Source organism: Schistocerca nitens, chromosome 1 (assembly GCF_023898315.1).
Source record: "Schistocerca nitens isolate TAMUIC-IGC-003100 chromosome 1, iqSchNite1.1, whole genome shotgun sequence".
Classification (NCBI taxonomy): Eukaryota; Metazoa; Arthropoda; class Insecta; order Orthoptera; family Acrididae; genus Schistocerca; species Schistocerca nitens.
The window spans coordinates 691,999,518-692,018,145 of NC_064614.1; the positions used below are offsets into that span (position 1 = coordinate 691,999,518).

The 18,628-nt window shown below is 38.5% G+C and overlaps 1 protein-coding gene across 1 annotated transcript in view; it reads left to right on the top strand.

Moving 5' to 3' along the window:
- Positions 1–18,628, top strand: part of LOC126259407 (ATP-binding cassette sub-family C member Sur) — a 377,896-nt gene that overhangs the window by 354,677 nt on the left and 4,591 nt on the right. Inside the window, exon 26 of the mRNA XM_049956187.1 lies at positions 2,575–2,771. Within this exon, the coding sequence (XP_049812144.1) occupies positions 2,575–2,771 (197 nt within the window). The remainder of the gene's footprint in view (positions 1–2,574; positions 2,772–18,628) is intronic.

The following is an 18,628-nucleotide window of genomic DNA, read 5'->3' on the forward strand; positions in this document are numbered from 1 at the left end:
AATTTCTTGTGGAATATTTTCAAACATTCCCGCTTCGTCTCGTATAGTTTCATTGACTTCCGACAGGTGGCAGCACTGTACGGAGCTGTTAAAATGGCGTCTGTAACGGATGTGCGTTGCAAACAATGGGCAGTGATCGAGTTTCTTTTGGCGGAAAACCAGGGCATCTCAGATATTCATAGGCGCTTGCAGAATGTCTACGGTGATCTGGCAGTGGACAAAAGCACGGTGAGTTGTTGGGCAAAGCGTGTGTCATCATCGCCGCAAGGTCAAGCAAGACTGTCTGATATCCCGCGTGCGGGCCGGCCGTGCACAGCTGTGACTCCTGCAATGGCGGAGCGTGCGAACACACTCGTTCGAGATGATCGACGGATCACCATCAAACAACTCAGTGCTCAACTTGACATCTCTGTTGGTAGTGCTGTCACAATTGTTCACCAGTTGGGATATTCAAAGGTTTGTTCCCGCTGGGTCCCTCGTTGTCTAACCAAACACCATAAAGAGCAAAGGAGAACCATCTGTGCGGAATTGCTTGCTCGTCATGTGGCTGAGGGTGACAATTTCTTGTCAAAGATGGTTACAGGCGATGAAACATGGGTTCATCACTTCGAACCTGAAACAAAACGGCAATCAATGGAGTGGCGCCACACCCACTCCCCTACCAAGAAAAAGTTTAAAGCCATACCCTCAGCTGGTAAAGTCATGGTTACAGTCTTCTGTGACGCTGAAGGGGTTATTCTGCTCGATGTCCTTCCCCATGGTCAAATGATCAACTCTGAAGTGTATTGTGCTACTCTTCAGAAATTGAAGAAACGACTTCAGCGTGTTCGTAGGCACAAAAATCAGAACGAACTTCTCCTTCTTCATGACAACGCAAGACCTCACACAAGTCTTCGCACCCGAGAGGAGCTCACAAAACTTCAGTGGACTGTTCTTCCTCATGCACCCTACAGCCCCGATCTCGCACCGTCGGATTTCCATATGTTTGGCCCAATGAAGGACACAATCCGTGGGACGCACTACGCGGATGATGAAGAAGTTATTGATGCAGTACGACGTTGGCTCCGACATCGACCAGTGGAATGCTACCGTGCAGGCATACAGGCCCTCATTTCAAGGTGGCGTAAGGCCATAGCATTGAATGGAGATTACGTTGAAAAATAGTGTTGTGTAGCTAAAAGATTGGGGAATAACCTGGTGTATTTCAATGCTGAATAAAACAACCCCTGTTTCAGAAAAAAAATGTGTTGCATTACTTATTGAACTCCCCTTTAATACAAAATTTTTATTTGAATATCTGATAAAGTTACATACCAATAGCTGAGTTTCTTAGTTATTTCAAAAATTACAAGTTAGTTTTGAAACGCGTCTTAAAAGACACAAAAATTAAGGAAAATGAAATATATATTATGAAGTCATCCAATAAAACTAAGTCCATGTGGAAAGCTATGCAGGATCTTACGAGGATGAAGACAACTCACAAAAATATTGTGATACTACACAATGGCAAAAAACTCACTGCTCCTTGGGCAGTTGCAAAGAACTTCAATTCTTATTATGCAACTGTTGATGGAAAATTAGTGAAGGAAAATGTGGAAATCCACCTAATACAACACTGAAAGAGCTTTCATCTATTGAAATAAATAATATATCCATGTTCCTCAGTCCAGTAGGCCCAACGGAACTCCTAAATACCATTAATTCACTGAAGAGTAATTATTCAACTGATATTAATGATATTCCAGATTATATTATAAAAATAACAGCAAGACACATACCCTCTCCTTTATTATCCATATACAAATCATCCTTATCAAGTGGTGTCTACCCACAGCAACTGAAAATGGCAAAAGTAGTACCCCTATATAGAAAAGGTGATCAGCAATGTATGGGTAACTATAGGCCCATGTCACTGCTCTCAGGGTTTTCAAAAATTATTGAAAAAGTGTTCCTTTCATGACTGACTACATTCTTCAACAAGAATAATATTATTTCTGGATGTCAACGTGGCTTCAGACCACAGAGGTCAACTAAACAGCCACTTTCAAACCTGATAAACCATGTCATAAACACAGTGGACAACCACAAAAAAATCTCAGGTTTATTCTTGGACCTAACAAAAGCTTTCTAAGTGATTGATCATTCTGTGCCCCTGAGAAAGCTTGAATGGTGTGGTGTAAGAGATGTGCCGACCCCCATGTATCACTCCTGTAGGGATTGCAAACACAAGAGTCAACTAATTACACTCACAGAGGTGTTTAAACCATGTTATGTACCATGCTCCATACGTAATTGGAACAGGAAGAAGATGTAATAACTGGTGCAATAGGAAGTACCCTCTTCTGTGCACTTTTCGGTGATTTGGAAGTATGGATATAGATGAAGATGTAGAAATTTCTGTGAAAAGACCACATTTTGCCTTGACATAGAAGATACTGCTAGGAAGAGTTATACACTCATGTGCTTGTGATATGTAAAATTGAGGAACATTCTTGTTAGTGGAAAAGTTATATTTACCTATAATTTTTATAACACTGCAAGAATTTTTTTTCTTCTATGTTTTTGGGTTTTCAGATGCTGAAGTTCAAGAGGGTGGAGAAAACCTCAGTGCTGGGGAGAGGCAACTATTCTGTCTTGCTCGTGCTATTCTGCACGGTGCAGCCTGTTTGATAATGGACGAAGCGACAAGTTCTGTTGATCCAGAAACTGAAGAAGCCTTACTAGCTGCAGCATCAAAAGCGTTTGCTGGCCGCACAGTTATTACTATAGCGGTAAGACAGTTTTAAAATCATGTGGTTACCAGCTGGATATAATAATTTAATACTGAATAAAATCAGAAGGCATGATGACTATTGAGAATTGTTCACAACTTTCAATGGAATGTCCCATTAAAGAGTTATTACTAATGTCTCACTTCATTCTTATCATGAAAGTATGCAACAGAAACAAGAACACTAATAAAAATTAATATTTCTTCAAAATGAAAGTAAAATATGAACTGCAACAATATTTGTGGAGGATGATACTCATTCACACATTGTGTTTAATAAATCTCATCAAGACAGGTAGCCTTTAGGGATGTGGAACCAGTTAAATTAAACATTATCAGGCTGAGGCAGCCACTGTAGGCTACTACTGTAAAGTACACCAACAGTCAGTTACAAATAGTAATAATTTATTCACATTTTTATTAGAGGAAATGTATAAAGAAATGCAGCTGTCTAAATGATAATGCTTTCACTGTTTGACTGTTATTGATGTACTTCTGGATACTCTATTGCAGTTTCAGCTTTACAGTTACTGTCAAGTAATTCTGAAACTAACATACATATTTCAGCATTAATACATTATTTCATGATAAGTGTACTCTTTTAATAGGGGCCATACCATTATTATCCTTTTGAAATTAGTTACCTTTCATGTTGTGTTACATGTCAATAATGTCAATAACATTAATTATTTAATCATTCAATGATTGTCATGTTGAAAGAATTAAGATTCTGTTTCCTGTTTGTAAGCCTGTGTCAATTATTAAAGTTTATGTGCCACATATCTCATCACAAGTAGTGAGTACTATTGAAGACTTAACCACAAAGTTGTACTTTACTTTAGACTATTTGTAAATTGTATAATCACCTGGGTTACAAAATCAGTATAACATTAGATAAATATGGCAAGAAAAGTTCTCACAAAATGTAAATATGTAATTTAGGAGTAAAGAAGACTACTCATTGAGTAGTAGGAGCATTGAGTTGTTGACAGGCATAAAAAAAAAATAGTGAAAACTTCGTTGGGTTTCATATGAATCCTTTACAATTTAGAGTGAGCAGCTAATGTACATATTTCATCAGTAATAAATTATTATGAAATTACAATTTACACCATGAAAAGTCATGCCAAGTGTACTCTTAATAGGGATCATACCATTATTATTCTTATGAAATTAGTTGCATTTCATGTTGTGTTACACAACATACACACACACACACACACACACACACACACACCCCTATATGGTTACAGTGTGCTGGCTGAACATACAATACTGGGATTGCAGTTCAGTAGATAGGTTGGGGTGAGGATTGTGTTGGGTGAGGTGGGTAGAGGTAGAAAGAGGCAGGATATGGGAGGAGGAGTTGGGGAGGGTAGTTGGCGGCTTGGAGAGAGGCAGCAGATATGAGAGTTAGGAATGCAGGAGAGAGAGGTGGCATGTAAATGGGATAGGAATGCAATGACGCACTGGTCCAGAGCCAGAGAGTTCATGCGATTCATATCGTTGATAACATGGAGGTGTGGACTGGGAGGGGGTGACATGAAAGAGGGAGGAGAAACTATTGGATACAAGATGCAGATGCAGTGGATTAGTGGAGATGGAGGCCATAAGGATAACAGGAGCAAGGATGTATTGCAGGGGTAACTCCTTTCTGCATAGTTCAAAAAGGATGGAAAGGAACCAGATGGCACATTGTGATCAATGGATGATCAGTTCTGTTCTTGGCCACAGTTTGGTTGTGCACATTTATTCTGGTGGATAACGAGTTGATGCTAATGCCCACATAAAATGCTGTAATGAAATGGCAGCAGATCTGGTCTATGGCATGGCTGCTTTCACAGGTGGCTCTAGTTCCAAGTATGATAGGATAAGTTTGTGACAGGACTAATTAGGATGTTCTGTGTGAGTGAACCAGGCACTTCACTGGCTCTGATTTCCATGTGTCATTGCATTCATGTCCTGTGCACCTGCCTCTTTCTCCTTCTACTCAGCCCACCTGACACAAACCGCAGTTTATCTGCTGAATTGCAGAAGCTGTTTACTCAGAATCTTATATAGTTACTAATAGCTAAGAAACACACTTTTTCAATTATTTCCAACAGACAACAGGTAAAATCTGCTATTATAGATACATGCAAATGACACATTGGTATTCATTGAGGATTCTCTTGACAAAACTGACTCTATACATGAAGAATTAAATGGTGAACATCAGGGTATTTTCCCAGATAGACTGAAGTATGCCATTGTTAAACCACTGCATAAAAAAGTGGATATGTCTGATGTCAACAACTACCACGCAATCTCTCTTCTGACTGCCTTATCCAAAAGTCTTGAAAAAGTAATGTATTGTAAAGTAGCTTCACACCTTTGTAAAAATGAAGTTTTAACAAAATGTCAGTTTGGTTTCCAGAAGGGTTTTTCAATGGAAAATGCTATATATACTTTCACTAATGAAATATTAAATGCTCTGAGTAACGTGTAAATCATGGAATACTTCTAGATAAGCTCAAGTGCTGTGGCATGAATGGGACAGTGATCAAATGGTTTAAATCATACCTAACTGGAAGAGTGCAGAAAGTTGAAATAAGCAGTTCACATAATATGCAAAAAACTGGTGATTTCTCAAACTGGGGAACAATCAAGAATGGGGTGCCGCAAGGTTCGGTCTTGGGTCTTCTGCTGTTCTTAATACACTCCTGGAAATTGAAATAAGAACACCGTGAATTCATTGTCCCAGGAAGGGGAAACTTTATTGACACATTCCTGGGATCAGATACATCACATGATCACACTGACAGAACCACAGGCACATAGACACAGGCAACAGAGCATGCACAATGTCGGCACTAGTACAGTGTATATCCACCTTTCGCAGCAATGCAGGCTGCTATTCTCCCATGGATACGATCGTAGAGGTGCTGGATGTAGTCCTGTGGAACGGCTTGCCATGCCATTTCCACCTGGCGCCTCAGTTGGACCAGCGTTCGTGCTGGACGTGCAGACCGCGTGAGACGACGCTTCATCCAGTCCCAAACATGCTCAATGGGGGACAGATCCGGAGATCTTGCTGGCCAGGGTAGTTGACTTACACCTTCTAGAGCACGTTGGGTGGCACGGGATACATGCGGATGTGCATTGTCCTGTTGGAACAGCAAGTTCCCTTGCCGGTCTAGGAATGGTAGAACGATGGGTTCGATGACGGTTTGGATGTACCGTGCACTATTCAGTGTCCCCTCGACGATCACCAGTGGTGTACGGCCAGTGTAGGAGATCGCTCCCCACACCATGATGCCGGGTGTTGGCCCTGTGTGCCTCGGTCGTATGCAGTCCTGATTGTGGCGCTCACCTGCACGGCGCCAAACACGCATACGACCATCATTGGCACCAAGGCAGAAGCGACTCTCATCGCTGAAGACGACACGTCTCCATTCGTCCCTCCATTCACGCCTGTCGCGACACCACTGGAGGCGGGCTGCACGATGTTGGGGCGTGAGCGGTAGACGGCCTAACGGTGTGCGGGACCGTAGCCCAGCTTCATGGAGACGGTTGCGAATGGTCCTCGCCGATACCCCAGGAGCAACAGTGTCCCTAATTTGCTGGGAAGTGGCGGTGCGGTCCCCTACGGCACTGCGTAGGATCCTACGGTCTTGGCGTGCATCCGTGCGTCGCTGCGGTCCGGTCCCAGGTCGACGGGCACGTGCACCTTCCGCCGACCACTGGCGACAACATCGATGTACTGTGGAGACCTCACGCCCCACGTGTTGAGCAATTCGGCGGTACGTCCACCCGGCCTCCCGCATGCCCACTATACGCCCTCGCTCAAAGTCCGTCAACTGCACATACGGTTCACGTCCACGCTGTCGCGGCATGCTACCAGTGTTAAAGACTGCGATGGAGCTCCGTATGCCATGGCAAACTGGCTGACACTGACGGCGGCGGTGCACAAATGCTGCGCAGCTAGCGCCATTCGACAGCCAACACCGCGGTTCCTGGTGTGTCCGCTGTGCCGTGCGTGTGATCATTGCTTGTACAGCCCTCTCGCAGTGTCCGGAGCAAGTATGGTGGGTCTGACACACCGGTGTCAATGTGTTCTTTTTTCCATTTCCAGGAGTGTATATATTAATGACTTGCCATTCTATATTCACGAAGATACAAAGCTGGTACTTTTTGCCGATGATACAAGTACAGCTATCACACCCAACAGACAAGAATTAACTGGTGACATTGTAAACAATGTTTTTCAGAAAATCATTAAGTGGTTCTGTGCAAATGAGCTCTCATTAAACTTTGACACTAAATGGAATGACACCATTAATAAATATAGACTTCGATCAGAAATCGGTAGCTAAGGTAGAATATTCAAAATTTCTAGGTGTATGCATTGATGAGGGGTTGAACTGGAAAAAACATACTGAGGATCTATGCTATTAGGGTCATTGCAAATTTTGGCAATATACATTTCAGTAAATTAGCTTACCATGCCTATTTTCATTCTCTGCTTTCGTATGGCATCATATTCTGGGGTAACTCATCATTGAGTAAAAGAGTGTTCATTGCACAAAAGCGTGTAATCAGAATAATTGCTGGAGCTCATCCAAGACCATCCTGCAGACACTTATTTAAAGAGCTAGAGATCTTCACTGTAGCCTCACAATATATATATTCACTTATGAAATTTGTTATTAACAATCCGAATGAATTCAAAAGTAATAGCAGTGTACATGGCTACAACACTAGGAGAAAGGATGATCTTCACTACTCAAGGTTAAATCTAACTTTGGCTCAGAAGGGGGTAAATTATGCTGCCACAAAAGTCTTTGGTCACTTACCTAATAGCATCAAAAGTCTGACAGATAGCCATATAGCATTTAAAAGGAAATTAAAAGAATTTCTTAATGGCAACTCCTTCTACTCATTAGATGAATTTTTGGATATAGTAAGTGGGTAATTCCCCCCCCCCCAGCCCCCCCCCCCCAAAAAAAAAATAAAACAAATATTAAAAATATTAAGTGTCATGTAATATTTTGTGTAATGTAATATCTTGTATAGACACCTTTTATTAACCTGACACATTCCACATCATTACGAAGTGTTGTATTCATGGTCTATGGAACAAGTACTAATCTAACTTCACAATAGAATAAATTCACCAGTCTCTTTGATTTAACTGTTTCTTTGATTTAAATGTTTCCAATGTAAATAACATACATGAGATTGGTATGTTTGTATGAGTTGCATTTGTGTGAATGTGTGTGTCTGTTGTCTTTTTTTGACAAAGAGCTCATTGGCTGAAAGCCCACTTTGTGACAGTATTTTTGTTGTGCCTATCTGTGACTCAGCATCTCCACTATATTGTGAGCAGCAACAATCCTTTTCATAATAATGAGACATGAGATTGGGATATTCTTTAAGTCAATCACCACTGATCATGTCATTAGCAGTCTTTCTTCTCATCTACCCAGCAATAAATGAGCATTTTTTAATTCTATGATACATCATCTTGTTAGTCTGCCATTGAGTGCAGAGGAAGTAGATAAGGAACTATATATTTTAAAAGAAATCACTATCAAAAATAAAAACAGGGCAGACTTGATATTAAAAATGTATGACAAGAAAATTTAAATGAATGTTCAATTGGATTGTGCACAACTAACAACTTAGAACAACTTTTAAGACATAAAATGAAAAAGACTCATCTGAAGGGTACATGCTGTATATGAAATAAAATGTAATTCATGCCACATTAAATATGTATGGAAAACTATCCACACATTCAATGACAGATTTAAAGAATGCATAATACTGACAGGGTAATAATTCTTCATTTAGAAAATTTTATGTACATATGGACTTAATAAAGTAAGTTACATGAATTGTCCCACACTAAGATCATTGTGCAACAAAAGTGCTATGTTGTCAGAAGAGAATACATATTCCTGGTTTGGAAATGTATTTCTCTTTTGGGTATCCCAGAAGATCTCCCTTCCATCGGCCAAGGCAGCAGCTCTTCTGGAATCTGTGAAAGATGATCTACTTTCACAACAGCCTGTTATCTATGGGTTCCTTGTGCATGTGATAAAAATTACATAAAACAAACAATGCATACTGCACAAGAATGTTGCATTGAATGCCAATAATAATCCCATCTTCTGTGGCACAATAAATGTGGAATGGCTGAACATTGTATTTCCACTGCCCATTCCATGGATTACGGGATAGTTGTGATACTAGCCACAGTGTCATCCTTATGGGATTCAACGGTCAAGGAAGTAGTGGAATGCAATTAGCAGACAACCTGCTCAGCCAAGATGAAGGTTTCCAGTTTGACAAATCATGCAAACCACTTGTTTCACATCTGTACTCTCAAAGGAAATATTGTTCTATGTCTTCAATGCCTGGCATTCCAACATATGCCATCCATAATAATCAACCACATACTTTATAAGCACTGTGGATTTGCAGACTATGTGCCTGATTTGTTTTACTCTAAGATGTATAACTTTTTATCTATGACTGAAGCTCTTATTACCAACAGGGTTATCTCTGATAAAGCACATTTACTCCACAGTGTTGTGTGAAGTGATTTAAAAATCTTCCAAGTGAGAATGGCTGCAAAGTTGTCAGTCGAAATGTTGAAACAAGAATTAATAATATCCCAGATGAATGCCTGAAAGATGATGTTCCCAACACATAACATGACATGAAATGTAACTTATCTTGAAAGGACAATATTGGTATGTTACCTGTTATACTTTGTATGAATTTTCATTGTAATGTCATAATGATGTACTAATGCTGGAAAGTGTATGTTAGTTGCAGGACCACCTGACAATGACTACAAAGCTCAAATTGCAATAGTGTATTCAGAAGGAATTAAATAACAAATAAGTGGTAAAACATTATCATTTTCACAATTATATATGACAGTGACTCCACTGAAAGAGGCCACTGCTCTGCCATTTACATTACTATTCTGCTGCTTTCACCAACTATTTCTGACTAGGAATTTATGTAACATTTATTTATGTGAGTCCTAATACTCACAAGTGTCGACTCATCTGCCATCACAGGTGTAGGGTGACAAACAGACAAATTTACAAACATGACTGAATCTCATAATTTTACAGTTTTCCTAGATTTTTCCTTCAGCAAAGTAAAAGAAAAGACAGCACAAATGAACAAGAAAGCTTCAGATCAACAAATACTTGAAGAAAGGAGAGGTCTCTCAAACCTCTCGATCTGAAACGATCCAAACCACTGGACATGATTTAAAAGCACCAACTCACTAACAAGTGAGATTTGAATTCCGGAGTCTACTAAAATGAAGTGTTGCCATTGTAGGGACAAAAATGAAGGACCTTAAAAGAAGTGAAAGGATATTAAAGGAAATAATAGAAAAGGCACAAGAATGTGAGAAAAACATTTGTGAATAGGGCAAAAAGAAGAGGAGGGAACAATTGGAAAGTAGTAGAAGGCAAGAAAATGGAATAAAAAGATCTACACAATTAAAATATAAGACATACCAATAATTCTCATATACTCTTCCCATCACTGATTAGGCTCTAGAAAGGAACTTTTTAGTTCAGATGCAACATTCATTAACAAGTTCTTGGCCAAATTAAGGGTGGAAATTAGGATAGTGAAAACCAACAATTCATATTATACATGATTTTTTTAAAAAAATGAGTACACTCTATGATACAACACCTGCCTCTGTAGCCAACTGGTTAGCATCAGTGCCTTCAGGTTTTGTTCCTGGTACCTCCTCAGATTGTTTCTGTAGTAGGGAGGTCTGGTATAGGGTCCACTCAGCCCTTGTGAGGATAAATAAAAAATTGCTTGAATAGAAAAGCAGTGGTATCATCAGGATCATCTACTAGCAATAACAATTGGAGGATTTGCAACATATTGCTCACATATCCCACAATAATAGATTGCTCATTGTACTGCCTTGTAGGCAGCCATTGACCCATCAGAACATGTCTAAGGTCTAATCCATGACTGGTATTTACTTTAGTTAGAAGCTATGGCCTCAAAAGACAAATCTCCAACATTAGTATGCACATAAAAGCAGTGGCAGCTCATGCAAAATTTTACCAATGTGCTATAATGTGGTGGACTACAGCCTTTTCACATACAAGGTTAGTAATCATAACTAAATTGAATAAATTAATTTTACATGTGTAAATTAAATTTTTTAAGTATATTTAAATTTTATAATTAATTGTCTGACATTGCAAGGAAATAGAAAGAATAATAATAATTAATGGCAGCAGTGAAAACTGAAAAAGAGTCAATGAATTTCGAATCCATGCATTTAAATAGGAGGGTACAGAACTGCTACCTGAATCACTGGTCAAAAATTCCTCATACCCTACACTTAGAGAACTTAAGTGATATTGCTGTGTTTACATGTCCTGTCCCACTGACCCTCTCTCTGCTGCAGCTGAGTTACTTCCATATTAATTACAAAATATAAATGTCTCTTTAGATGCTATAACTTGCTAAATACCTCATTTTGAAATGATGAACCATTTATGAAATATGATGGTTTTATGATGACATGGGAGCCCACAAGAAATGCTGGCCCCATAATGAAATTGTGATATCACACTGATTACCTTGCCTGACATACATCACAAACACTCGGCGCCATCTAGGGCCAGAAGGAAATTAGTATGCCAGTGGAAAGGTACCCATTGAAGGTCATAACTTTGTCATGTGTTATCGAGGGCTTGCATGTATTTAAATATTTAAACAGGCAGTTAGGAATAATTAAAGTCATCTGAAACAGTAAGCCACTCCCTGCTGGAAACAGCTGCTGGAACTCGTAAAACCTGCAGTGCCATGTGCTGTGATGCACACTGCAGGGCCCACACATCTTGTGACCACATGATTCCTGATGCACAGAGACAGCATACCTGCCAACCTTCAAAACCCAAAAATCAGGAGCTTCAGTTTTAAAAATCAGGAGAAATCAGGAGATATGAAAGATCAAAAAGCTGTGGCTCATTTTTGTATTCACCTAAGACAACTGAAAAGTTTTCCTTTAAGGCACCACAAAGCTATATAATGGCTAAAAAAAATAGAAACATTGGAAATACCCAAAATGTTGATTCCGTAACCCTTATTTGTAGTTTCGCCCAGCTAATTGCTGTTAGGTTGGGATGTTTTTTGGCATTAGAAAAAAAAGTATGATTGCCATAAAACAGCATCCACCATACTGTTTTGTGACACACATGAAAACTGTAAAAATAGGCTTGCCAACTGGTTCTCCGGTGTATGCTGAAATCTTAACACAACCACTCCTTTTTTATTTTTCAGGGACAGCATCTACTTTCTCCTCGTAAGATGTCACATGTTATATCTCTGCATGTTCAAAGTTAGCTAGTATTGCACATTTTCAGGGAAACTATGTCATTACAGAAATTTGTAAAATTTTCATATTTAACTCTAGCTATGTAGCCTATTAGTATTCAGTATTAGCGAGAAACATTGAAACAATCATGAGAACATGTACAATACCTTTCTTCTCACCAATATTTCAAGTATGAAATGAGATATTGTTCTCTTCTCTGTTTCTCATAAAATTTCAATATCTTATCTACATTTCCTACAAAGTAATGTTGAGCTAAAATCAACCATACACTAGGTTTGCGCAATGCAATTTTACCTCTGCAAACTCGGAAATTTTGTGCAATGCTTTACTTAATTTGATGCAGCACAGCAACTATGACAAAGAACAAAAAGAAGTTCAGTCCTGCAGATATCTAAAATATCAGACTGTAAGATGTGCAAAAATCAAATTTTTTCACCTAATAGTTTCTTAAAATCAGGTGATAAGTATTTCATAGCAGCCAGTACATCCATGTACAACTACCTGATGGGTACAAAAATCAGTTATATGAGAAGAAATGAGATATCATTCTGCTCTCAATTTTAAATGAAATTTTGACATCTTATCTTTCAATTAAAAAAATAAACCAAATAAAAAATAAACCATTAAAAAAAATAGCAGCCAGAATGCCATCTCTCAGCACAGATAGCGGCATTAGGCTAGCAGTACAGTGTCAACAAAGCCACTATCAGCACGTAATGAAGAGAGCACATCTGTAGCCATAAAAGGGTTAAATTTTATGATTAATAGTTTAACAATGAGGGCAATAAAATGAAATTGAAATAAAAAATATTGGTAGCAGCAGAATTCGTACCTAAGCCAACAAATTGCCCATCTGTGTGCTAAGTTAGTCATCCATGGTACTCTTATGACAACTGCTGCTCGAACGTCCCTCGCAGTCTGTTTGCACAATACTTCACATCCAGTTCTCAAAGAAAAATACTGATGTAGTGATGTGAGCTGCATAGCACCCTCAGTGCCGGCAGGGACAATATCACATCAGAGTGTGCACAATCAAAAACAGACAGATGTGTCCCTTCTCTGAGATGACCTTAGTATGGTTGACCATTATTTCAGCACTCGACACTGGCTTCTAGTTATCATGAGGAGAATGTATTTTTGTTCATTATATTTGTACACAAGCACAAATTTCTGGCTTGAGAAATGGCATAAATTTAGTGTGATATTTACTCTGTGTTGTAGCACATTAGAATATGATCACCAGGCAGCAATGCATATAACTGTTGATGTAAGTACTTACACACTTACATAAATGTAAAGTACATAACCATACTACAAATCAGCTGATGTATAACTAGAAAAGTAATAAATTTCATGAGCTTTGAATAAGAGCACAAGCTGAAGGCATTTCACATATGAAAATAGTAAAACAAAAGTACAAGATTTTTGTGACATGAATGCAGTATCATAATTAATAGTTAGCAGTTAGTGTAGCATACAGAAGCAAGTTTTCTGTACTATCTTCATTTATTCAATTTCTCAGAAGAACGGCACCCATTTTGAGACCATCACAACATAGTACATAACTAAATGAATGAACAAAAATGCAGACACAATTTTTAACCAGGAATTTGAATAAATAAAGGCTTCTTTGGAAAACTGTTCCGGTCTGCTTGGCACAGTGTTTCCCCAAAAGGGGCATATAGTCCAGGTGGACATGGAAACTCAGCAGCATGCCTGAAAAAGATTGCCTAGTCACACATGATGTGCCATAAATAATATTTAAAACCTACCTCTATATGTTGCAGTCTTTGAGTTTAATAGGACTTTCTATTTAATCAACTATTCAAACAAATTCTTAAGTTTCCTTTCAGTATGTTTTCTGTGCTAACTTTGTACTATATGTGTTGGCTCATTTGTTGTGAGCTTAAAGAGCTCAATCAAAATGGTTTGTCAAACTCCTACTGCTGAAGTGGTGTAACACACAGAAGATAAAAACAATTAAAAACTATTCTCCTAGTTGTTAACTGCATTTCTCCGCTATTTAGTCCATCTTTTTCATTCTGTCCCTTGTGTAATTTTTTCCCTCATACACTTTTTGATGACTTTCCCTTCACCTCTGTCTCCTCTCATGCCATCAACAGCTGATCCATCTCAAACTGGAGCACAGAAACAGAAAATTATGCACTTCACAAAATGAAAGAAATGTACCATCAAATCACTGCAACATCCAGTTATTCACAACTAGAATCAGTCGGTCTATACAAATGCGTGGGTGTAACAATTTGTAGGGATATGAAATAGAATGATCACACAGGCTCTATCATATGTAAAGCTGGTGGCAATTTTGGTTCATTGGCAGTGTACTACAAAAACAGAATCAGACTACAAGGCAGACTGCAAGCCATCCCACAATGTTGCTCAGGTGTGTGGAACCCATTTCAAGTAGAAATAACAGAAATTATTGGATGTATTAAAAGAGGCAGCAGCAGTAATGGTCATAGGTCTATTTCACTCATAGGAGAGTGTCACAGAAATGCTGAGAAAACTGAATTGGCAGACACTTGAAGGTAGATGCAAATTATCCAGTGAAAGTCAATTTCCAAAATCCATATTAAGACATTTTAAGGGGAGATGTAACAGAAAATGTAAACATTTATTTAAAAAATCATTACAGCCTTATTTATTAATGTACAAATCTAAAATTTTGCATGTGTAAAGCAAAAGAGTTTAGTTTTAACAAAAAATTTTAATGAAATATGCAGGATTAATATTTTGCCAGAAATATGAATTTTAATTTTTTTATTGTCTTTTTTTTATAAAAAGCCATAACCCAAATTCTAATCATGCAATTAATCTGAAAATTTTATTGTAGTGTCCTGAGAAGGTTATAAGACCACTGAACTACAGTTATTAATTTATGGTAAAAACTGTATCATTAACAGAGTTTCTAATTTTGCACAGCTAAAATTAACCTTTTTTTCTACATAAACTCACCTAAAAATCTGAATGTAATTGCAGGATCTCATATTTTTTAGTTCCAGAGAGACTGCAACATGCTGCAAACAGCTCCTGAAAATTTCATACTATTAACGCATATAATTTTTGAGAAAAAGCTTCTAATAATGTAAAACAGAGAAAATGAGATTCAAAGATTTTCTTCTCATACTTCTAGATGTAGTAAGCTTACCACAATTTTAAAATCCTCCATGCTGATACTCCTCATCCCCCAGGTTTCTCTTTCCCCCTCTTCGAATCTGCCTGGCCTGCATTTGCAGGTACTACATGCATTGGCTTATTTGTTGTGAGTTATTTTGTTGTGAGCTTAAAGAGCTCTGATCTGTTAGCTTTCTTGACCCTGCTCTCGTCAATGGTGTAAATTGCTTTTGTTGTAACTGCATCATAGACGCCTATTTAGAGTACTTCAAGTCCACAGAATGTCCTTTTTGAGCATCTAAGCCAAATTAAATTATTGAGGTTTTCATTTGCATTTTGTGTCTTTCCGTGAAGACACTTCCTCAATAAACCAGAGTTTAAAAGAAATCTGAATATGGGCTTAGTTGCATTCATAACAGGTTCTAGCAATAACTGTTTATGTGAGTATGTCTCATTTCTGTTGTTGAACTTACACCAATCGTCTTTCAGACACAGATTGTGCATTGGTGTTTGGTCAGTGGGTAGTTTGTGGAAAAAAACTGCCCATACGGCACGCCTTATTGCCTCTAAATTATGTGTGTTTTCCTGATAGCTCTCCCATAAAATAAGTTCAGAGAATAAATTTCTTTCAGTGTAAGCTTGCCTTTCCCTCCTAGTGGTTTTCCATCCTCAAGTACTTCACCTTTCTTCTCTTTTAGCAAGCAACGAAACCCACCACCAAGCCTCTTTTGGATGTGGCCAACACATTCCAACTTTTCTATTATTGTATTGTATGGATTTTTATCTGTTACATCTTTGAACGAGGAGAATTCCCCATCACCAAGGTATTTAGCAACACCATACTGGTCCTCAGATCTGGAGAACATCCTCACAACTGCAGCAGCCTCCACTTGAGCCACTATAATTTTTAGAGCATGATCACTGCATGCTTTTCTTGCCACAGTTTCTCACTGTCTTCGTTGTTGGACATTTTCCTTGTTGCACACTGGTGACAGTATTTAGACATAATTTCTACATGAGGATGTATATGTGGACAAGGTAAAAAAATCCCGGATTTTTCCCGGTGAAGAGAAACACTTTTTCCCGGATGAAAATACACTTTTTCCGTGTTAAGTGACAGTATACTTTCCCACGGAACTATAAAGCTTATCATTCCATTGAATGGCTGACGTTTTATACATCATCGGCATAGAACTTCCCGGCGCCACTTCAGAAAACGAAATCCAGCAAAAAAAAAAGTACGCTGCATATTTCTGTTATTACGATACACTGCATGTTTTCGTAATTACGATAGCTTCCAAAGCCTTGAAATCGAGATTGTGATGATACCTTTTTAGGCCAATCATAGCTCACGTCACGTTACAGCAGATATTCAGAGCCTAGGACACGAGATGTAGTCATCCAATAGCAACATCACAGTTAAGCAGTGCGAACACAGAAACAGGAAAAGTTTAAATTAATATACATAGTGTAGGTACAAGAAAAGCTAAGCTTTCACTTATAATATTGATCTCGAAGATTAATAAGCTACAAGAGAAGCTAATCTTTCACATGTAATATTGGTCTCTATCTGTGATTTACGAAATTCATCGCACATTCTCACACGCAATCTTTGAAAGTAACACATTTCAAGCCACCTTTCAAAATATTTTCCCGAGACGTGTTAGAAATAGGTTCGTTTCAGCAGTTGCCAGAGAACAGGCATTACTGCGCTTACGCAACTATTGTAGTAGAAATCCTCTATGTCCGTACGTTTAAAGTATTATAGTGTGTTTAAAATAAGTTGCAACTTCTGACAGTTCAGTACGGAGCGAGTGGAGGGAAGCGTAGTTGGAAGCCAGCGAGAGCTGCGCACATCAGCAGATGACCACGGTATAATGCGCGGGAACCTAGCAGGCTCGCTTGACTGCGGGAACAGGAAGTCGTAGCGCAAGCCGACTGATCTGCAATCTTTCTCAAACTATTTTGTAATAAAATCTGATTCTCGCACATCTTATAGTTTAATTCGTCAGCTTCGTGATGATCCTATCATTTCGTTAATGGTAATAGTTATTGCCATATTTCGATAGTACATAAACTACGGTACTCCAAGAAATCTGTAGTTGGCAGTGAAAAATAGGTGTCGCTATGAATTTGTGTTTTGTGCTTGTTAGGTTGTACGTTGCTGCGTATTAAATGTAGACAATACATTGAATTATTCTTTAAACTTTGAAGGATCGCTGTCTGTTTCCAATCTCGGGAAAATGGAATGTATGTTAAGCACGCCGTCACGAACTCGTGCGTCGATGAAAAAACTAGAATGAAATATTCATAAATTCCTCATATCTTATAAATGGTTTGACATATCGAAACAAGATTTGGTGAATGATAGCACGCAAAGTTGAGAGTGTTTTGTCATATGATTAATATGAATTTCCATATCTACTGAAATATTCAAGCGAATACAGATTTTTTCAGTGAAATAATGTAGTTATTGAGGGGCATCGATAGCTGGTGAAGCGAGAATTGCTGTGGGTTTTGCAACAATATAAGTCAAGAAGTTACACGTTTATTTTTATACTGACAATTGACTGTTCATAAACTATTTACCTGACTTGTACAGTTGTTAGTTTAATAACACACAGTTTGAGGATTCTTTCGAAATTTGAAGTCCATTAGAAAATTTGGGAGATGAATATTTCTAAACTCTGCTGTGTTTTGACAAAGAAGCCGATTTAACATCGCAACAAGATAAGTTAAGTATCCTCAAAACCCATCACAGTCCTTCTTCATGAATCAATGTCTCATCTTGCCTTTTTGATATGGCTGACAACTCAAGCTTTTCAGTCTCAGTGAGCTTAAACTCTTGTTGCGTTTTGCCAAATCACTTTTCACCTAGACCCATATACTCCGTAAGGTTTAAATGAGCATGGTAAGGAAGAAGCCTGCTGGATCCATGCCCTTTACGGTCGGCCAGTTCGTAGACCTGGTAGCATGAAGTTTTGGCTTATACAGAACTACAAGTTCTATTAACTTCCCCTTGTGCTTGCTAGGTCCAACTTTATCTCATGCAACATTTCTTTGTAACCAGAGCAAAGTATCTGCTTTTCTCCACTGCATTCTTGGAGCTGAACGGTGATCCTGGACGACCTTTTATTGTAAATTTCTTATTCAGATGTACTGCGCTGTTGTTATTAATACAACGCTATCACAAAACACTTCTTCACAATACCTGATGACTACAGAACATTTCTGTGCCACAAATTCGACTATATTACGAGAGCTGACGAACGTTCACGCATCTTATGCGTGACGCCACGTGGTTTTGTTTATTCATGTTGTGGCAAACAGAGGCCCTT